Genomic DNA, 24,089 nt, shown 5'->3' on the forward strand with positions numbered 1-24,089 from the left:
CACTTACACCAATGGACAGATCATCCAAAATGAAAATAAATAAGGAAATAGAAGCTTTAAATGACACAATAGACCAGATAGATTTAATTGATATTTATAGGACATTCCATCCAAAAACAGCAGATTACACTTTCTTCTCAAGTGTGCACGGAACATTCTCCAGGATAGATCACACCTTGGGTCACAAATCAAGCCTCAGTAAATTTAAGAAAATTGAAATCATATCAAGCATCTTTTCTGACCACAATGCTATGAGATTAGAAATGAATTACAGGGAAAAAAACGTGAAAAGCACAAACACATGGAGGCTAAACAATATGTTACTAAATAACCAAGAGATCACTGAAGAAATCAAAGAGGAAATCAAAAAATACCTAGAGACAAATGACAATGAAAACACGACGATCCAAAACCTATGGGATGCAGCAAAAGCAGTTCTAAGAGGGAAGTTTATAGCTATACAAGCCTACCTAAAGAAACAAGAAAAACCTCAAGTAAACAATCTAACGTTACACCTAAAGAAACTAGAGAAAGAAGAACAAATAAAACCCAAAGTTAGCAGAAGGAAAGAAATCATAAAGATCAGAGCGGAAATAAATGAAATAGAAACAAAGAAAACAATAGCAAAGATCAATACAACTAAAAGCTGGTTCTTTGAGAAGATAAACAAAATTGATAAGCCATTAGCCAGACTCATCAAGAAAAAGAGGGAGAGGACTCAAATCAATAAAATTAGAAATGAAAAAGGAGAAGTTACAACAGACACTGCAGAAATACAAAGCATCCTAAGAGACTACTACAAGCAACTCTATGCCAATAAAATGGACAACCTGGAAGAAATGGACAAATTCTTAGAAAGGTATAACCTTCCAAGACTGAACCAGGAAGAAACAGAAAATATGAACAGACCAATCACAAGTAATGAAATTGAAACTGTGATTAAAAATCTTCCAACAAACAAAAGTCCAAGACCAGATGGCTTCACAGGTGAATTCTATCAAACATTTAGAGAAGAGCTAACACCCATCCTTCTCAAGCTCTTCCAAAAAACTGCAGAAGAAGGAACACTCCCAAACTCATTCTATGAGGCCACCATCACCCTGATACCAAAACCAGACAAAGATACTACAAAAAAAGAGAATTACAGACCAATATCACTGATGAATATAGATGCAAAAATCCTCAACAAAATACTAGCAAACAGAATCCAACAACACGTTAAAAGGATCATACACCACGATCAAGTGGGATTTATCCCAGGGATGCAAGGATTCTTCAATATACACAAATCAAGCAATGTGATACACCATATTAACAAATTGAAGAATAAAAACCATATGATCATCTCAATAGATGCAGAAAAAGCTTTTGACAATATTCAACACCCATTTATGATCAAAACTCTCCAGAAAGTGGGCATAGAGGGAACCTACCTCAACATAATAAAGGCCATATACGACAAACCCACAGCAAACATCATTCTCAATGGTGAAAAACTGAAAGCATTTCCTCTAAGATCAGGAACGAGACAAGGATGTCCACACTCACCACTATTATTCAACATAGTTTTGGAAGTCCTAGCCACGGCAATCAGAGAAGAAAAAGAAATAAAAGGAATACAAATTGGAAAACAAGAAGTAAAACTGTCACTGTTTGCAGATGACATGATACTATACATAGAGAATCCTAAAAATGCCACCAGAAAACTACTAGAGCTAATCAATGAATTTGGTAAAGTTGCAGGATACAAAATTAATGCACAGACATCTCTTGCATTCCTATACACTAATGATGAAAAATCTGAAAGAGAAATTATGGAAACACTCCCGTTTACCATTGCAACAAAAAGAATAAAATACCTAGGAATAAACCTACCTAGGGAGACAAAAGACCTGTATGCAGAAAACTATAAGACACTGATGAAAGAAATTAAAGATGATACCAACACATGGAGAGATATACCATGTTCTTGGATTGGAAGAATCAATATTGTGAAAATGACTATACTACCCAAAGCAATCTACAGGTTCAATGCAATCCCTATCAAATTACCAATGGCATTTTTTACGGAACTAGAACAAATCATCTTAAAATTTGTATGGAGACACAAAAGACCCCGAATAGCCAAAGCAGTCTTGAGGGAAAAAAACGGAGCTGGAGGAATCAGACTCCCTGACTTCAGACTATACTACAAAGCTACAGTAATCAAGACAATATGGTACTGGCACAAAAACAGAAACATAGATCAATGGAACAAGATAGAAAGCCCAGAGATAAACCCACGCACCTATGGTCAACTAATCTATGACAAAGGAGGCAAAGGTATACAATGGAGAAAAGACAGTCTCTTCAATAAGTGGTGCTGGGAAAACTGGACAGCTACATGTAAAAGAATGAAATTAGAATACTCCCTAACACCATACACAAAAATAAACTCAAAATGGATTCGAGACCTAAATGTAAGACCGGACACTATAAAACTCTTAGAGGAAAACATAGGAAGAACACTCTTTGACATACATCACAGCAAGATCTTTTTTGATCCACCTCCTAGAGTAATGGAAATAAAAACAAAAATAAACAAATGGGACCTAATGAAACTTCAAAGCTTTTGCACAGCAAAGGAAACCATAAACAAGACGAAAAGACAACCCTCAGAATGGGAGAAAATATTTGTAAACGAATCAACAAAGGATTAATCTCCAAAATATATAAACAGCTCATTCAGCTCAATATTAAAGAAACAAACAACCCAATCCAAAAATGGGCAGAAGACCTAAATAGACATTTCTCCAAAGAAGACATACAGATGGCCAAGAAGCACATGAAAAGCTGCTCAACATCACTAATTATTAGAGAAATGCAAATCAAAACTACAATGAGGTATCACCTCACACCAATTAGAATGGGCATCATCAGAAAATCTACAAACAACAAATGCTGGAGAGGGTGTGGAGAAAAGGGAACCCTCTTGCACTGTTGGTGGGAATGTAAATTGATACAGCCGCTATGGAGAACAATATGGAGGTCCCTTAAAAAACTAAAAATAGAATTACCATATGATCCAGCAATCCCACTACTGGGCATATACCCAGAGAAAACTGTAATTCAAAAAGACACATGCACCCCAATGTTCATTGCAGCACTATTTACAATAGCCAGGTCATGGAAGCAACCTAAATGCCCATCAACAGATGAATGGATAAGGAAGTTGTGGTAATATATACAATGGAATATTACTCAGCCATAAAAAGGAACGAAATTGAGTCATCTGTTGAGACGTGGACGGATCTAGAGACTGTCATACAGAGTGAAGTAAGTCAGAAAAAGAAAAACAAATATCGTATACTAACACATGTATGTGGAACCTAGAAAAATGGTACAGATGAACCGGTTTGCAGGGCAGAAGTTGAGACACAGATGTAGAGAACAAACGTATGGACACCAAGGGGGGAAAACTGTGGTGGGGTGGGGATGGTGGTGTGCTGAATTGGGCGATTGGGATTGACATGTATACACTGATGTGTATAAAATTGATGACTGATTAAAAAAAAAAAAAGAAAGCAGAATGGTGGTTACCAGAGCCTGGGGGGAAGGGGAATAGGGAGTTACTGTTTTACAGATATACAGTTTCAGTTTGAGAAGATGAAAAAGTTCTGCAGAGGGATGGTTGCACAACAATGCGAATATATTTAATGCCACTGAATTGAACTGAACACTTAAAAATGGTTAAGATGGTAAATTTTATGTTATGTATATTTTATCCCAATAAAACAAATTAAGTGAAAATGAAAAAAAAAGTATATATAGAAGAAAGAGAATGATAAAGCAAAAATAGCAAAATCTTAAAAATGAGTGAATCTGGATAAAGGGTATATGGGACTTTACTATTCTTGCAGCATTTCTGAAAGTTTGAAATTATTTCTAAATAAAAAGTAAGTAAAAGTAACACAGATTTCAATTTATAAACAGAATTGTTTCTGAAAGCCTCTTCCATACATCTATCTGTCCATCCATTCAATAAACATTTGTTTACTCTGCAAGGTAGAGGCCCACAAATCCACTAAGCAATGCTCAGACACTAGCTTAGTGCAACTAATTGAGAATCAAAGTTTCTTGCCCTACAAAGTGTTAAAAGATATTTTAAAGCTATCGTAATTAAAAGCATGGTCTTAATGCAGGTATAGATGATTATGTCAATCAGAATATAGAGTCCAGAAACAGACACAGATATAAATGGAAATTTAATATATGACAAAGGGAGCACCCCAAAACAGTAGCAGAAAGAATGAACTATTTGGTAAACGCTGATGGAAAATATGACTATTCATATGGAACCACAAAAGACCCTGAATAGCCAAAGCAATCCTGAGAAAGAATAAAGCTGGAGGCCTCACACTTCCTGATTTCAAACCATACTATAAAGATATAGTGATTAAAATAGTATGGCACTTGCATAAAAATAGACACATAAATCAATGGAAAAGAACCGAGAGCCCAGAAGTAAACTCTCACATATATGGCCAACTGATAAATGACAAGAGAGCCAAGAATACTCAATGGGGAAAGGACAGTCTCTTCAATAAATGGTGCTGGGAAAACTGAATAGCCACATGCTGAAGAATGAATTTGGACCTTTACATTACATGATACACAAAAATTAACTTGAAATGGATTAAAGACAAGCATAAGACCTGAAATTGTAAAACTCCTAGAAAACATAGGGAAACTTGTCTTTGCAATGATTTTTTGGATATGACACCTAAAGCACAAGCAACAAAAGTAAAAATTAATAAGTGGGACAACATCAAACTAAAAATCTTCTGCACAGCAAAAGAAACGATCAACAGAATGAAAAGGCAACCACCTATGGAATGGGAGAAAATATTTGCAAATCATGTATCTGATAAGGGATTAATGTCCAAAATATATAAAGAACTCATACAACTTAATAACAAAACAAACAAACAAACAAAAACAATTTGATTTTAAAAATGGGCAGGGGAACTGAATAGACATTTTCCCAAAGAAGACATACAAATGGTCAACTGGTACATGAAAGGATGCTCAACATCACTAATCATCAGGGAAATGTGATCCTCAGTGAAATAAGTCAGAGAAAGAGAAATACTGTATGATTCCACTTATATGTGGAATCTAAAAAATGTGAACTCATAGAAACAGAGAGTAGAATTGTGGTTACGAGGGGCTGGGGTGTGTGTGTGGGAAATGGATAGATGTTGGTCAAAGGGTACAAACTTCCAGCTATGTAAGAGGAATAAGTTCTGGGGATCAGCATGGTGATTTTGTTAATAATACTGTATTATATACTTGAAACTTGCTAAGAGAGTAGATATGAAATGTTCTCACCACAAAAAAGAAATGGTAATTATGTGATCTGGTGGAGGTGTTAGGTAACACTATGGTGTTATACACCTTAAACTTATACAATTTTATATGACAATTTTATATTAATAATGCTGGAAACAAAACAAAACAAACAATAACAGTCTGTGTATAAAGGGTAAAATTTCAAAGGTATTCCCCCTGCAATGGGAAAAGACGTGTGCATAACTCCCAAAATAGTAAAGAAAAATCGGAATTTAAAAACACTTAATTGATCAAAAAATAAAGGAGAAAATACTAAAAATTTAGAAAAAAAGGAAACACAAATTAGTATAAATAAATCCCATGTAGATAGGATAAACTCCCCATTTAAGAGGGAGATGGTCTAGGACTTCCCTGGTGGTCCAGTGGTTAAGACTCCGTGCTTTCACTGCAGTGGGCACAGATTCAATCCCTGTTCAGGGGAACTAAGATCCTGCATGCCAGGCGGCGCAGCCAAAAGAAAGCGAGAGAGAGAGAGAGAGAGAGAGAGAGAGAGATGGTCTAATGGGATCTCGTCCTTAGCACAGATTCTCCCAGGGTCTCCGCACAGATTTGCTCTGGCCTGGGGCTCTGGGCATTGGCTCCTCCTGATTGGCAGAGTCATCCTTGGGGGGTTTCTCCTCTATTCATATGGCTTTCCTTCCTGGGGCTGCTTGGCAGAGAGTCCCTGGCTCAAGGCTCAGGGGTTTGGAGCTGGCTCCAGGTTCTCTGATTATTTCCAAGTTTTAGCAATTATGGATAGAGCTGCTGTATACATTCATGGACAGGTTTTTGTGTGAACCTAAGTTTTTATTTCTCTAGGGTAAATACCCAGGAGTGGGATTGCTGGATCATATGGTAGTTCTATGTTTAATTTTTGAGGAACCTCCATACTGTTTTCCATAATGGCTGTGCCAACTTACATAGCCACCAACAATATACAAGGGTTCCCATTCTGCACATCCTTGCCAACACTTGTTATCTTTTGTGATTTTGATAATAGGCATTCTAACAGGTGTGAGGTGATATTTCATTGTGGTTTTGATTTGCATTTGCCAAACTGTCTTCCAGAGTGACTGTACCATTGTACGTGCCCACCAGCAATGCATGAGGGTTCCTGTTGCTCTGCACTCTTGTCAGCATATTTAATATTGTCCGTTTTGTTTTATTTTAGCTGTTAAAATAGACATGTAGTGGTATCTCACTATGGTTTTAATATGCATTTCCTTAATGGCCAATGATGTATTTTTGCATATGCTTATGTGCCTTCCATATATCTTCTCTGGTAATGTGTCTGTTCAAATCTTTTGCACATTTTTAGGGATCTGTTTGTTTTCTTACTGCTGAGTCTGAGAGTTCACATATGGATATGTGATTTGCAAATATTTTCTACCAATCTGTGGCTTGTCTTTTCATTCTCTTTAACAATATCCTGTGTAGAGCAAAAGTTTTTCATTTGATGAAATCCAATTTATCAAGTTTTTCCTTCTATTAATTTTGATTTTGGTGTCATTTATCAGAACCGTTTGCCTAACTCCAGGTCATGAAAATTTCCTTCTATGTTTTCTTTGAAACTTTTTGTCGTTTTACATTATACATTTATATTTTTTAATATAAATTTATTTATTTATTTATTTTTGGCTGCGTTGGGTCTTTGTTGCTGTGCACAGGCTTTCTCTAGTTGTGGCGAGCGGGGGCTACTCTTCGTTGCAGTGCACGGGCTTCTCATTGCGGGGGCTTCTCTTGCTGCGGAGCACAGGCTCGAGGCACATGGGCTTCAGTAGTTGTGGCACGTGGGCTCAGTAGCTGTGGCTCACGGGCTCTAGAGCACAGACTCAGTAGTTGTGGCGCACGGGCTTAGTTGCTCCACAGCATGTGGGATCTTCCCGGACCAGGGCTCGAACCCGTGTCTCCTGCATTGGCAGGCGGATTCTTAACCACTGCACCACCAGGGAAGCCCTTACATTATACATTTAGATCTATGATCCATTTTAAGTTGATCTTTAAGTGTGAGATTTAGGTTGAGGTTCATCTTTTTGTATATGGGTGACTAATTGTTCCAACACTATTTGTTGAAAAGACTATTCTTTCTCCATTGAATTGCATTTCCATCTTCATCAAAAATCAATTAGTCATATATGTGTGGGTCTATTTCTGCACTATATATTCTATGTCATTCATCTTTGTCAATACAATGCTATCTTGGTTACTGTAGCTTTATAGTAAGTCTTAAAATCAGGTAATATGAGTCCTCCAACTCAATTTTTCTTTTTCAAAATTGTTTTGGCTATTCTAATGCCTTTGGCTTTCCATATAAATTTTATAATATACTTTTCCCTACCAACAAAAAAAATCCTCCTGGGATTTTAATAGGAATTGCATTAAATCTATAGATCAGTTTGGGAATAGCTGACATCTTCACTCTATTGAGTCTTCCAATCCATGAATGTTGCATGTCTCTCCACTTATTTAGGTCTTTTAAAATTCCTTTCATCAGTGTTTTGTAATTTTCAGTGTACAGATCCTGCATGTTTTGTTAGATCTAGGCCTAAGTATTTCATTTTTTGAGCTATTATAAATGGTATTATTTTTGTAATTTAAGTTTCCAATAGTTGGCTATTGCTACATAGAGATATGACTGACTTTGGTATGTCAACTTTGTATTCTGCAATCAGACTAAACTCACTTATTAGTTCTAGGAGCTTTTTTGTGGTGATCTTGAGATTTTCTATGTAGATAATCATGTCATATTCAGTTTTATTTCTTTACTTCCAATCTGCATGCTTTTAAATCTTTCTAGTTTCCTTCCCCAATTTACCTGCTGCCAACTACTTTTCAGGGTTCTCAGATAGCTGCTCCATGCATTTTGTATGGAACAATCCTTAACTATCATTCAGTAGGATAGACAGGGTGATTCCATCTTAAATAGAACCAGAACTGCAAAAGGCATATATTTTTAATTTTAACGGTTTCAATCAGATTGGTTTCAAAAAGACTGTGCTAGTTATCCACTAGCATTGTATGCTAATACTCTTTTACTCACAAGCCCACTAGTAATAACTATATTATAATTTTGCCAGTCTGTCAGGTATAAATTGTTATCACAGTGGTATTCTATTTTATATTTCTCTGTAGTGAGATTGAAATTTTTTATCAAATTTTTGACCATTCTGACTTGTGTGTGTATATAAACACATACACATACGTGCTCCCACCCAAATTCATATGTTGAAGGTTCTAACCCCTAGTACCTCAGAATGTGACTGCATTCAGAGATAGGGTCTTTAGACAGGTAATTCTTTAAAATGAGGTCATTAGGGTAGGCCCTAACCCTATATGATTCGTGTCCTTATAAGAGGAAATTTGTACACAGACATGTGCACACACAGAGGAAAGACCACCTATAAGCCAAGGAGAGGGACCTCAGAAGAAACCAATCCTGTTGACACCTTGCTCTCGGACTTCTGGCCTCTAGAATTGTGAGGAAATAAATGTCTACTGTTGAAGCCACCCAGTCTCTGGGACTTTGTTATGGCAAGCCTAGCAGACTAATACAACGTATATGTGTTTATATATTATTATATAATCATAGAAAAATATGTTTTAACATGGGCTACCTGGACACAAAATGATTAGTGGAAAGGTATAATATGGAAGGAGGAGGGAAGATAAGAGGGAAGGGGAAGCCAAATAAATATCAAAAAGATCATGTTGTACACTTTAAATATATACAATTTTTATTTGTCAATTATACCTCAATAAAGCTGCAAAAAAAGATGGTGGGTTTTTTTTAATGTACAATGTCGTGATTAATTTGACTGTTAAATTGTTATAGCTGGCAACTTTTTTACATATGTAAAATTGCATTCCCTTTGTATTTCATGTGTAATTTCCTGATTGAGCACATTTCATATTAAGGATGGCTTATGTATGTTTGGGTAAATGAAAACTGTGTGTCTGATTTATCCTTTAAAAATAAACTTCACTGAATATTTGATGCCTTCTAAAAGAAAATATATGCATTATATGATCATATTTATGCATTTATATAAAATTTCATATGTAATAATTTTTAAGGAAATATGACTCTTATGTGGCATATAAATTAATGCATTAACTGCACATCAATTTGGTGTCCTCAGTTTCCCTTTATCCATTACCCACTGGACTCAAGTGCTGCTTTACTTACTGTGCATGATGTTGGAGACTTGGAACTCTGGATCCTGGGGCTGCACTCCATCTGCATTGGGGAGGAAGCGCTGAATATTTTCTGTGAGGTACCAGCTTTGATTCTCATCAAATACAGAAAACAGGATGACATTTCTCTTGTCTGACATCATCTATTAATTACATGCAATGAAAGGAAGAAAGAAATGCTACTAGTATTGTCAGGTAGAAATTAGCAGTCTATGATGGAAGTGATGGCATGCATATGATGTATCTACAATCCTCTGGTTCAATGCCATTTCTCCCTAGGGTCACTATTATGGCATGTCCCAGGGCCTGGGAGCAGTGAGTATATGTTTAGAGCAAATGTGTCCTCAGGGCAAGAGGGTGACTGGACCCATTAAACTTAGTTTCTTCTGGACCCAAGGCTATATGCTGGCTGATTGTTTTGGTAGAGTCTGTAGCCTCATTCTCTCCATGTTCAGATTAGAGAATTTTCACTCTTTAAAGACCCAAGTGATTATTCAATGTCTTTCTTAAACAATTTAGTCAAATCAAGTAAGGTGAATGCCTTCCCTAAACTTTCATCTAGCAAAAAAATGCCCTTCCACAAGACTACCAGTCTATGAAAAATTAAAAATACAAAATAGAAGTAAAATAACAAAGCTAAGATGAACCATAAAATGTTTACTAACACTAACACTTTTCAGTTTTATGTTTACAAAGTTGAAAGTTTTTGGGGGAAGAGCTGTTTGTATATGAACCGAAGTCATGAGTTAGTCACTTGCTAATTGAATCCGCTAAGAGTTAATGTATAAACTTCACTAATATGTATAAAGTTCATTTTGTGTAAACTATTACTACAGAAATGAAAATGATGAGGGGAGGAGATTGGAGAATATAGGTACATTTCAGTCCCCTTCCAAAAACTGATGGAAAACTATAATTAGGAAAAATTAGGAAAGATACTTGGCCAAACTGATGCCTCTCCGGGTTTGTGTGCCACGTGTTTTACCTGCATTAAAGTTCATAAAATGTTTTCAGACTAGTAGGAATCCTATATATCATAAATAACCAAATGGACATGTAGTCAAGCCTCAGCAATATGGCAATGAGTTATTCTGCAGCCAAGCAATGAGTTTTTGTGAAGAATCAAGCTTTTTAAATTCAGAGTATTTAACTTAATTTTTTCTAAAATGGAAGAAGTGGTCCAAATTCTAACCATATTCTGAAATATTTCACATATTGCCTTGAATTTTGCTCAACAAATATTTACTGAACTCCTACTAAAATACCGCACACTATGCTAGATGCTGCACATGTGTTCCTTTTGAGGTGTCTTTGAATCACCCACAGTGAGACGTCCAGGGGAGACGTCTAAGCTATCATATACATTTGTGGGTCATCTAAAAATAGGTGGTAACTGATCATGTAAAAATGGGCAAGATCACTTACAGAGAGAGGAATTTTAGACTGAGAATGAGTATTATAGAAATAATCTAGGGCCCAGGCTCTCCTATCCACCCAGCAGGCAAGTTTATTACACCAAAGTCAAATTCAATAAAAGCAGTGAGAAACCCAGCTCATTTCTTTTTTTGCTCAACATTGCAGACTACTACATTTTCTGCAGGCTATAGGTGGATGTCCACTGAGAGAATATAGGAAATACTATCTGGAAGTTTGTGTGCATCATCATTCCATTTTAGCTTCAGACCCAGCACTTGGAAAGAGATGAACTCACCTGGTTTCCTCTTTGATCTACAGATTCTTTGTAGCAGATGAGGAGAGGGCCAATGAGTCCTGAAGCTAGATCTCTCTCTAGATTAACGAAGCTTGAGTAATATCGGGTCAGGCACCGAGGATCTGATTTAGTCGGCCCATCTTCTACGGTCACTGTCCATTTATACTTGAATATCTCTCCGGGCACAATTGGCATATCTTTCAAATGCTTCACACCTACCCACACCCAAACCCCAAAATAGCTTGATTAGAAGTATAACAAGGCATGTATTGGTAATCATGCCGTTATTACAATGGCTCTACAAATTTATATGTACATATAAAGTTTCTCAATAAGTGAAAACTAAATTTGCACCTCTTATAAGTTTAAGATTCACACAACTTTTTACAATAAAAATAGGTTCAGGAGATTTCTGCTAGCATGTTAGTTTGAGTTGAAATGAGCAGGTCTACCCACTAATAGAAATAATAGATAATAATATTTTTAAACATTTTAAATACATAACTGAAAATGTATAAAGAAGAAAAAAAACCCAAGTGCCAAAAAAAAAAAAGACACAACAAAGCCAGAGTGGCCTGAATAGATGCTGAAAGACTGCACACTGAAGTTTTAACTCACATGTGGTATCAAGACTTGTGGTATCTGGCCTCTGTGAGGAATGGAAGCAAGAATTAAAATCTGCCCTTGGGCTAAAGGGTCCTCAGGACAAGAACTGTCTGATTTTAGTAATTAAAACTCACTTTTGCGTATGTTTAATACCTAAAGATCCAGTCTATATCCATTCCCTAACCATAGGTCAGGGTTAACATAATAGGGAGTGAGGGTAGATGGGTATTAGAGGAAAGGGCAAATAGATTTTTGCTTAATAGGTCCTGCTGTGTGAGTACTCTCTCTCTGACAACACTATTTGGTCACCAATGCTTTCTGTGCGGCAGGTGCTGAGATGCTGGTCTTTTCTTAGGGTACATGTATGGTTTCCTTGGGGTAACCATCGGGACCTCAGCACCATATACATGAGAGATGCTCACTTCAGTTATCCTTCTGCAGCCCTCCTCCCTCCCCAGCTCTTCATATGTCTAGTGATATATGCAAGAGCCTATTATTTCTGGCATCCCTCACCCTGTTAGGCTGCCTTCTTAGGCAGGGTATCTTCAAAAGACAGCAAGCCAGCTACTCGCAACAGTATCTACTTTTTACAGAGAAAACTCATGCATCCTAGCCAGGTCAAACAGCAGAAGGGCAGACTGCTCCACTCTTACCCTCTCTTCTTATCTGCTAGTTATGAGCAGTAAAGCCTTCAGAGTTCTCCACATAAAAAGCAAGTTACCAGGAATTGTATTTGCGTATGCCTCCAAATTTCAGGGTACACATTCAATATCTCCCCAGAATTGTTACATTGCCCTTCTCCCATAAAGGAATTGCAAATCAATTTAGCATTAGAATTTTCACCAGCAACAATGAGTATTAGAAAACAGTGGATTGAAAATTATTTATAACCAGCCTATCTGTGGGAGGCATGCAGTCTTAGCCGGAGGTAACTCCTGGTGGAGACAGTATGTCTCTCGCAAAAAGCAAAGTTACTCAAGGGCTTTGCCCCCTTGACTTGGAATGCATTCTTTTTCCCAGGCCTGAGGAATGTAAAAGAGATTAGCAAAGCTATCTCAAGCCAGGAGACCTCAGGGAACTGAGAGTCCTGGTTGTTCCTTATGGCTGGGGGCTTCGTGTGAGCCTGGTTAAGGGAAGATAATGTTCAAGGATGGTCGTTGTAAACTTGTTGACGTCCATGGTGGTGACTGAACTGAGACGATAAGCAATTCTATGGGTTCATTGTCTAATAATGAGTTCCTCTTCTGTCTATATAAGATTCAGTAGATTCTAAATAAAGTGCCTTGCAACCATCAGTTGTCTTGGTCCTTCTGACCCCATACTCACGGTGCTATTCAGTCCCTTACCCCTCTCCGTCGGGACCTGGAAGACCCCCTGCGGTGGCTGGACCGTCGCACCTATCTACACATCATATCATACTGAAGGACTCATAAAGTTTTCCCTCTATATACTAAATGTATTCAGAAGATATACTTCCAGAAAAACAAAAGAAATCAAAAACCAGAAATGTATAAGATAGGAGCGGTAATGGCACTAGCCTACAAGTCCAAATAAAAAAAAAATCCAAAGATGGCAGCTTTGTAGCAGGCCTAGAAAGCATATAATCCAAATTAGAATAGTAAGCTGGTGAACTACAAGAACATCTTTAGAAGAAAAAAGGATCAGATACCAATAAACAGCATGATTAAGAAGCTGGAAGACCTAAGGGATATGGTGAAAAGGCATACATTTCTTCTCCTGATAAAAGAAAAGAAAGTCGGGGCTTCCCTGGTGGCGCAGTGGTTACGAGTCCACCCGCCAATGCGGGGGACACAGGTTCGAGCCCTGGTCTGGGAAGATCCCACATGCCACGGAGCAGCTAAGCCCGTGTGCCGCAGCTGCTGGGCCTGCACTCTAGAGCCCGCGAGCCACAACTACTGAGCCTGTGAGCCACAACTACTGAGCCCACGAGCCACAACTACTGAAGCCTGTGCACATAGAGCCCGTGCTCTGCAACAAGAGAAGCCACCGCAATGAGAAGTCCGCGCACCGCAACGAGAAGTAGCCTCTGCTCGCCGCAACTAGAGGGGGCCGGCGTGCAGCAACAAAGACCCAACACAGCCAAAAATAAAATAAATAAATTTATTTTAAAAAAACCCAAAACACTGCAACAAAATATTTTTTAAAAAAGTCTTTTTTCAGGAATACAAACACAAAAATTACAAGATCAGCATGGTCCTAATATAAAGCAAACTAAAATTTACCAAGATTTTGAACTACTGGTAGAGAATAAAGAAGGATAATCCATTTGACCTTAACAGTAAAATCACTGGAACTGTAGACAAAAGAATAATCATAGCATATCACCTAGTTCTGCAGTAAACTCATATACTTCTAATAAGAAACACATACTAAAATAATATAAATGCCAGTTTTTTGACTTTTAAAGTTTAGAATAAATATATAGAAAAAGCAAGGAGTTATTTGAAATTACAGTGCAAAATGTAAATGTTATCAACTTTAGTTTTATAAAAGTAAAGGTATAGCTGGCAGCAGTGGGGAAATGGAAGAATAGAGGAGAAGAAATGGGAAACTGTTGTTAGTACCTTAATATATATAAAACGTAGGTATTTAGCATGTTTTTTAAATTCTAATGATAGCCAGTTGAGGAACTAAAAGCACTGATAAAAGTCTAAAACAACTGGAATGGGAAGAAGCACAATGCTAAATCCTCATTTAACACAAAATAAATATATAATGTCTAAAGCTGAAAAACAAAGGAGTAGCATATAAATGATTTTTTAGAGCTATAGAGATAACTACCAAAAATCTAAAACAGAAATGCTTAAAAATGGATGCCTCTAGGGAGTGGAACTTACAGCCTTTCAATATTTTAAGCATGTATTATTTTGATAAAATAAATATTCATCCCCAAGTAAAATTAAAGCAACAATGAAATACCACTTTTCACCCACCAGATTAGCAGGATTTTAAAAGGCTATTATCTTCTAGCTATCAAGGATGTGGGAAATTATATTTTCATACATGACTAGTAGAAGTGCAACTTATTACTTCATTTGGGGACAAAGGCCTGGCTATTAAAAACAAAAATACAAATACTGTGACTCACAGGAAGATCAGTGAACCCCAAGTAGGATAAATATGAAGAAAATCACAGCCAGAGAAAAATGACATACAGGGGAAGAATGACTGAATAGAATTTAGCTATTATAAAGGCAAGAAGATAGTAAAACAATATTCTGAATGTGCTAAAAGGAAAAAGAAACCCACTCAACCCAGAATTCTATGTCCAGCAAAATTATCCTTCAAAAGTGAAGGCAAAATAAAGACATATTTTCAAATAAAATAAAACTTAAGAGAATAAGGATGGTGGGGTGATAAATGTGCATGATTTTAGTTGTTATTGAGGCTGTGCCCTCATCTGTATCTACAGGTAAGGAAGGCCTATAAAATTGAGGTAACACTTACCTTTTGGAAATCTCCCTGAGTGCAAAGGACTGACATCAGTGATTCCATGAGGGTAGATGTTATATGGTCGGCTTGCTTTATTCTTAAATATAATCTGAAAGTATAAATGAGATATAAGATCAGGTACAAGACAATTAGGATCAACAAGAAAAGTGTGGCCTACCTCCAGAAAACAAAAGCTGCCTTGTATCAACAGTATAGGGCTTTGAGCCTAGATAAAGCTCAAAATGTTTGTTCTTTTCATAAAATTGCTCAGACAGCTACTTAGGTTTCTCACTAAAGGTTCCTTTCCATTTATTTAAAATTATTTTAATCACTTCAGGAAGAACTCCTTGCTTCCCCTCAGCCTTTCCCACCATTTGGGCCCTGAATTCCCCAATAGCGGAAGGGAAAACAGTGGTTCAAGTGATAAAATCTTCACTGGATGAGCAGGCATGACCAGGAGGACAGTTGATTACAGCATTAAGCAAGGGTGGCAGTTGGAACTGTCTGATTGCACAAGCTTTAAAAGAGAGGAAGGATAGAAGAGTGATAACATGGAAGCAGCATTAAGAACCCTGAACATATCAACTGGACTCTATGTCTGAGGTTCTATGATATGAGGATAAAAAACCAACTTCTACTTGCAGCCTTTTTAAAAAAAATTTATTTATTTAATTTATTTATTTTTGGCTGCATTGGGTCTTTGTTGCTGTGTGCAGGCTTTCTCTAGGTGCGGCGAGCGGGGGCTACTCTTCGTCGTGGTGCGCGGGCTCCTCATTGCAGTGGCTTCTCTTGTTGCAGAGCACGGGCTCTAGGCGCGCAGGCTTCAGTAGTTGTGGCACCCGGGCTCAGTAGTTGTGGCTCACGGGTACCGCAGGCTCAGTGGTTGTGGTGCACGGGCTTAGTTTCTCCGCGGCATGTGGGATCTTCCTGGACCGAGGCTCGAACCCGTGTCCCCTGCATTGGCAGGTAGATTCTTAACCACTGCGCCACCAGGGAAGCCCTCTACTTGCAGCCTCGTCTTAAACCCACTCATTTGGTAAAACCCACTAACAGCCTATTCCTTGCCTGCACCTAAGCAGCAGTATGATGTAGGAGAAAAATCACACAGCTCTGCTTCTTTAAATTGTTGACCAAAAATCTCAAACAGACGCTCAAGCTACTTAGCTATCCTATTATGATTTTCCTAGAAATTCACCTTCCCACTTATTCAGCTAATATTTGCTTCCTGATCCTCACTCTCAGGTGCTTATTTTTTCACTGAGAAGGGAGAAGCATTCAGAAAAGAAATTCCTCATCTCCCCACCATCAAATCTACCAACCTATATGCATATATGGCCATATTCTCTCCTGTTAAAATCAGCTCCTATCTAATCCAACATCTCCTCTTTTGTACTAGTACATAATAAAGTTCCATTTTAAAAAGTTCCTTTTAGAAGAGAAGAGAGAACCCAGAATTAGACCCACACAAATACAGTCAACTGATATTTGATGAAGAGGCAAAGGCAATAAAATGGAGCAAAGATACTCTTTTCAACAAATGGTGCTGGGACAACTAGACATCCACATGCAGAAAGAAGAAGAGGAAGGAGAAGAAGAAGGACAGGGAGAGGGAGTGGGAGAGGAAGGCGGAGGAGGAGGAGGAGGGAGAAGAATCTAGATGCAGACCTTACACCTTTCACAAGAATTAACCCAAAATGGATTATAGACCTACAAAATTGATTTGGAATTCTTCTGTATGTGAGATTTGCCTCTACTCTTTCATTTATTTATTTATTCAATCATTTATTTATAGCAGTATATACTCATGGATATTTATTTTATACTTTAAGGTTTACTCCAATATTACTTTATTTATTTTATTGCTCATATTCTTCCACCTTGGCCGTTAGAAGCTCCTGTATTTCTTTAACACTGTCCCATCCTTTTATTTTTTGAGCGCTTTCTTACTTTCTGGAACCACAAGATTCTTCAGGCTCATCTTATGTTTTCCCTGGCCCAGCCCTAGAATCATCCATTCTCCAGATGGCCTTGGTTCCTTTCATCAGAGAATGGCATTAGAAACCAAGATCTGGGTGTGCTCATTGCTACTGGGATGTCATTGTTTCTAGATCCTCTCAGTGGACAGCGCTAGGAAATATACTAACCTAAACATACACACACATGTGTAATTATTTCTGTATGTATCCATCTGTATCTATATTAGGCAAACATGAACTCATAGTAATGTCTCCAACTCTAATCCAGTATCACATGATTTATTCTAGCCTTTCCTTTTTTTTATTTATAATTACCCTCTTCAACAATGACAAATATAGCTCCCACTATGTCATTCATTTACTTAATCTTCAAATAATAACAGTTTTGTTTATTCATTTCCAATCTTAAAACTCTTTTTCTCCTAAGAATACCGGCTAGGATTTCTAGTAAAATATTAAATACAGGTGGTGATACTTGTTAACTGTTTCTTGTCCTGATCTGATCTTAAACAGAAGGATTTTTGAGTTTCACCACTAAGTATGATTGGTGCCTATAGATTTTCTTCAGATCTTTATCAGGATAAGGATGTCCCTTGTGATCCCAATTTCCTATGACTTTTTATTATGGATGGATGTTGAATTTTGATAAATATTTGTATGAAACTATTGAGATTTTCAAATTATATTTTACCCTTTTATGTGTTAATATGGTGGATTACCATATTTGATTTTCTAATGTTAAATTCATCTAGTACTCCTTGGATAAATCAACCAGGTCATAATGCATTATCTTTTTAATATATTGCTCCATTGGGTTTATTAATTTTTGTTTAGGATTTTTTGAATCCATGTTTATAATGCAATTGGTCTGTAATTTTAATTTTCCTTTCTCATGCTGTCCTGGTCAGGTTTACAACTAAGGTTATGCTAGCCTAATAAAGAACTGGTGGGTCTTTACTTTTTTCTTATACTCTACATTTAAAATTTTAATATAAAATTATATATTCCTTGAATATTGGTATAAATCGCCAATAAAATGGTAATTCTTGCTAGGTTGAGAGTGATTTTCTTTCAACACATTAAAGACATGATTTCATCGTCTTCTGGCTTCCTTTGTTGCTTTTGAGAAGCTGTCAATTTATGTGGCAGTTTTAAAACATGGTTCCCAAATTCTTTGACACTCCTCCCAACAAGAGGTAGGCCAAAGTTTCCCTCTCCTTGATTCTGGGTGGGCTTTGACTGCTTTTACTCAGATTATGCCATGAAATGCTGTGTGACTTCTGATACTGGGTCATTAAAGGTGAGGCACTTTCTGACTGGTTTAGTGGAACACACGCAGTTGGAGTCCTGAGCTGCTAATATGCTTTCTGCTCTATAAATTGGCCTTTTTTAGATATTTCACATAAATTAAATCATGTAATATGTCTTTTTTGCTTGGCTTCTTTAACTTATCATAATGTTCTGAGTTTTATCCGTGTTGTATCATGTATGAGTAGTTCATTTCTTTTAATTGCTGACTAGTGTTCCAATTATATGGGTACACTACATTTTGTTTATTCATTCACCAATTGGTAAACATTTGAATGGCTTCCAATTTGGGGCTATTATGAATAGTGCTGCTATGAACATTCACATACAAGTCTTTGTGTGGACCTATGTTTTCCTTTCTCTTGAGTATATGCCTAGAAGGAATTGCTGGATCACATGGTAACTCCATTTTTAACATTCTGAGGAACGGATGAACTGTTTTCCAAACTGCATCCTCACCAACGCTTGCTATTATCTGCCTTGTTGATTATAGCTATTTTAGTGGGTGTGAAATGGTATCTCATTGCGATTTTGATTTGCATTTCCCCAATAGCTAATAATGTTCAGCATCTTTTCATGTGCTTATTGGTCACTCCTTTATATATCATCCCTGGAGAAATGTATATACAAATCCTTTGCTTATTTTCCAGTTGGATTATTTGCTTTTTTAATTTTTTAATTTATTTTTTAAACATTTATTTATTTATTTATTTGTTTTGGCTGCGCCAGGTCTTAGTTGCAGCACGCGGGATATTCACTGTGGCATGCGGGATCTTTAGTTGTGGCATGTGGACTTCTTAGTTGTGGCATGCATGCGGGATCTACTTCCCCGACCAGGGTTCGAACCCAGGCCCCCTGCATTGGGAGCATGGAGTCTTACCCACTGGACTACCAGGGAAGTCCCTATTTGCCTTTTTATTACTGAGTTGTAAGAGTCCTTTACAAATTCTGGATACTATTCCCTTATCAGATATATGATTTGCAATTATTTTCTCCCATTCCATGGGTTGTCTTTTCACTTTCTGGTTGGTATCTTTTGAGGCACGAAAGTTTTTAATTGTGATGAAGTCTAATCTATTTTATCTTTTGTTGCTTGTTGCTTTTGATGTCATATCTAAGAAACCATTGTATAATCCAAGGTCACAAAGATTTACTCCTGTATATTCTTCTAAGGGTTTTAGTTTTAGCTCTAACATTTATATCTTTGATCCACCTTCAATTTGTGTATGGTATGGAAGGGGTCAAACTTCTTTCTTTTTCATGTGGGTATCCAGTTGTCCCAGTACTATTTGTTAAAAATACTATTCTTTCCCCATTGATTGGTCTTAGGACATTTGTGAAAAGTCAAGTGTTCACCTCCTACACTGCTGGTGGGAATATAAATTGTTGCAGCCACTGTGGAAAACAGTATGGAGGTTCCTTTAAAAAAACTAAAAATAGAGCTACCATATGATCCAGCAATCCCACTCCTAGGCATATATCCAGAAAAGATGAAAACTCTAATTCTAAAAGATACATGCACCCCTATGTTCATAGCAGCACTATTTACAATAGCCAAGACATGGAAGCAACCTAAATGTCCATCTACAGATGAATGGATAAAGAAGACATGGTATATATATATACAATGGAATACTACTCAGCCATAAAAAAGAGTAAAACAATGCCATTTGCAGCAACATGAATGGACCTAGAAATCATCATACTAAGTGAAGTCAGTCAAAGAGAGACTAATTTCATATGATATCACTTATATGTGGAATCTAAAAAAATGATACAAATGAACTTATTTACAAAACAGAAACACACACACAGACATAGAAAACGAACCTATAGTTACCAAAGGGGAAAGGGGGGGTGTCAAATTAGGAGTATGGGATCAACAGATACAAACTACTATACATAAAATAGATAAGCAACAAGGATATACTATATAGCACAGGGAATTATACCCAATATTTATAATAACCTATAATGGAGTATAATCTGCAAAAATACAGAATCACCATGCTGTACACTTGAAACTAACACAATACTGTAAATCAACTATACTTCAATTAAAAAAATAAGTGTTCATAGATATGTTGGTTTATTTCTGGACTCTCAATTGTTTTCCATTGATCTATATATCTATCCTTATGCCAGTACCACACTGTCATGATTACTGTAGTTTGTGGTAAGTTTTGAAATTGATGTGTGAGTCCTCAAACTTTTTTTTTTCCCATGATTCATTTGTCTATTAAGGGTCCTATGCAATTCCATCTGTATTTTAGGATCAGCTTGTCAATTTCTGCAAAAAAGGCAGTTGGGATTTTGATAGGGATTCAATTTGGATCTATAGACAAATTTGGAAGTCTTAACAGTAAGTGACTCTTCCAATCCATAAATATCATATGTTTTTCCATTTATTTAGATGTTTAAAAAATTATCTCAGTAACAATTAGTTGTTTTCACTGTACAAGTGTTGCACCATTTTTGTTAAATTTTTCCCAGGTTATTTCATTCTTTTTTTTATGTTATCATGAATGAAACTGTTTTCTTAATTTCATTTGCAGATTTTTCATTGAAGTGTATAGAAATACAACTTATTTTTTAGTATTGATCTTGAATCTTGCAAACTTGCTGTACTTGTTTATTAGTTCTAATAGCTTTTTAGTAGATGCCTTAGGATTTTCTGCATAAAAGATCATATCATCAGCAAATAAAGACAGTATTATTTCTTTCTTTCCAATCCAAATGCCTCTAATTCCTTTTTTTTTTTTTTTTTTTGCCTTATTGCATTGGCTTCCAGTTCAGTATTAAATAAAAGTAACAAGAGTGGACATCTTTTTTTTTTTTTTTTTTTTTACTGTATGATCTCACTTATATGTTGAATCTAAAATACAAAACAAACAAAAGGAAAACAGACTCACAGATACAGAAAACAAGCCAATGGTTGTCAGAGGGGAGGGTGGTGGAAGGGCAAAATAGGTGAAGGGGGTTAAGAGGTACAAAACTCCACTTAAATAAGAAATATGCCATGGAGCTGTCATATACAGCCTAAGTAATAATATTGCAATAAATTTGTATGGAGACAGATGGTTACTAGACTTACTGTGGTGAACATTTCATAATGTATGCAAATATCAAATAACTATGTAGCACAGCTAAAACTAACATAATATTGTATATCAACTATATTGCAATACAAAAATAAAATAGAAGCCTTTTCTTCTAACTCCAGTAACAGTCTAGAGTCTTGCAGCAGTGGAGGAAGGTTGCTCTTGCTGGAGTTTGCTACTTACCAATTTTCTGGTAACTTGATGTTTGTGGTACCCTCCATTTCCTAGTATTGTATGAATCATGTGTAACTTTATTTGTACTCCTTGTACACCTCATGGGTTTTTTTTTAAGATGTGTGGACAGATTTTGGTTCAGGTAGATGACATAATTCTCTGGACCTTGGCATAACTTATCTGTTATTTCTTATTTTTTTAAGTTATTAATTCATTTATTTTGGGCTGCGTTGGGTCTTCATTGCTGCGCCTGGGCTTTCTCTAGTTGCGGCGAATGGGGGCTACTCTTCATTGTGGTGCGCGGGCTTTTCATTGCGGTGGCTTCTCTTGTTGCGGAGCACGGGCTCTAGGCACGCGGGCTTCAGTAGTTGCCGCGCATGGGCTCAGTAGTTGTGGCGCACGGGCTTAGTTGCTCTGCAGCATGTGGGATCTTCCTGGACCAGGCTCGAACCCGTGTCCCCTGCATTGGCAGGCGGATTCTTAACCACTGCACCACCAGGAAAGTCCACACTCCTATATTTTCTTATCAAAGTATAATATTTTGCCTTTTATATTTACATCTTTATTCACCTGGAGATTACTTTTGTGTATAATGGCAGGTAATACTTTAATTTTTTAATTAAAAAATTTTTTTTAATTAAAAAAATTTTTTTTAATTTTTTAAAATTTTTAATTAAAAATTTTTTTAATTAAATTTTTAATTTAATTTTTTCCTATGTGGAGAGTCAACTGCTCCAGCACCACAAATTCATACTTACAAAGGTTCCTCATCTGTTCAATTGTGTTCAAAACCAGCTGAGTATGTAGGGCCTTTAACAACATCTTTAATAGCATCCAATGAGCTTATCACTCACCATGCCCTTCTACAGCAGCATTATTTTCTTGCCAAACCAGACTACATATTGCATTCACTCTTCTTGAAATATGTTCTCTCCACAAGTCCTGTTCTCTTTTTTCCTTATTAAATTGTAAACTTCTTATGAAAAAAGACATTGTCCAATTCGTTTTTGCATCCTCCATACTTGGCATTGATTAAGTTGATTTTCAAACACTCTTCAATTTTATTCTGAATTTGACCCTTATAGGTGGGAACGCCCACCTAGTATAAGCCATACCTTTATATTTAGGTTTTCACGCAGAAGGAAAACGCTTGTCTTTCCTCTGCTTTCCCACCAAAATATGCCTAGTGTTTCTAAATCTCTTTTAAAATTTTAAACAGAAACCTCAAAAAACTTCTAATGACTAGGAACCCAAGTCATCCTTTCTGCCCTGTTTGTAGGACAGTCTGAGCTTGGGGTCAACAGTGAAGTTAGGAGGCACCATCTGTGGGCCTGGCCTGGCCTTGACCCTTTGCTGTGATGCCAGCAGTAGGCCGACCCAGTTCGGAGCTGGGGCAATGCTTCCGTGGACGTGTTCGCATCCATTGTCCTTCCCTCGTCTTCCCTTCGTGTCGTCCATAAGCCTCGACCCTGAACACAAATAGCAGGATGTGGAAATTACCTCCCAAGTCACCGTCTATCCTTGTATGGAACGCTGGGGTGTCAAACTTGGCTGCCAGCCTTCCTAAAGACGATTTTAGCAGCTCCCGACGATTTTAGGCAGGAGCTGCCAATGGCACAAAGTTCTCAGGCAACTTCTAGAACCTCTCGCCAGCTTCCCCTGCTGCCAGGTTACCATTTCGGTCAGGCAGAGACCGTCCGGTTCCCCTTCGACTGCTGGACCGGGCGTCCCAGTTAGTTCTGGGTGACTTAAGGTCACGTCAAGAAAACAACTGAAAGGGCAGATTCGAGGACGTGGAGACTGCCCCGTGCCCACCCGGCACTTTCCCGAGTCTCCGCAGGTGCAGCGGGGTGGATGGGGGGCTGCGGCATCTGGGCAGCAACGGCGTGATGGGGTGAGTGGGGCCTCGGCGCCCCCGGAGCTGCCGCCCCTGCCCCTGCCCCGCCAAGAGTGGACATCTTAACTTGTTCCTAATCTCAGGGGGAAAACATTTAGTCTTTCAGCGTATTATAAGTTTTTCTTGGATGTTCTTCATCAAGTTAAGGACCTTGCATTGTGTTGCTAGTTCATTGAGAGTTTTTTCTATCATGAATGGGTAATGGATTTTGTCAAGCCCTTTTTCTTCACATATTACATGATCATGTGCTTTTGTCCTTTATTCAAGTAATATGTTGTATTGCATTAATTTTCATATGT

The 24,089-nt window shown here is 37.3% G+C and overlaps 1 protein-coding gene across 4 annotated transcripts in view; it reads right to left on the reverse strand.

The window, feature by feature from the left end:
• Positions 1-24,089, reverse strand: part of F8 (coagulation factor VIII) — a 125,099-nt gene that overhangs the window by 68,729 nt on the left and 32,281 nt on the right. For all 4 annotated transcript variants that reach the window (XR_009698946.1, XM_061178997.1, XM_061178998.1 and 1 more), the window contains exons 10-12: positions 15,350-15,443; positions 11,276-11,490; positions 9,557-9,707 (exon numbers count right to left, since the gene is read on the reverse strand). Coding sequence is in view for 3 of the 4 variants with exons in the window: in XM_061178997.1 (XP_061034980.1) it covers positions 9,557-9,707; positions 11,276-11,490; positions 15,350-15,443 (460 nt within the window). In the remaining variant the exon portion in view is untranslated. The remainder of the gene's footprint in view (positions 1-9,556; positions 9,708-11,275; positions 11,491-15,349; positions 15,444-24,089) is intronic.

Source organism: Eubalaena glacialis, chromosome X, assembly GCF_028564815.1.
Source record: "Eubalaena glacialis isolate mEubGla1 chromosome X, mEubGla1.1.hap2.+ XY, whole genome shotgun sequence".
Classification (NCBI taxonomy): Eukaryota; Metazoa; Chordata; class Mammalia; order Artiodactyla; family Balaenidae; genus Eubalaena; species Eubalaena glacialis.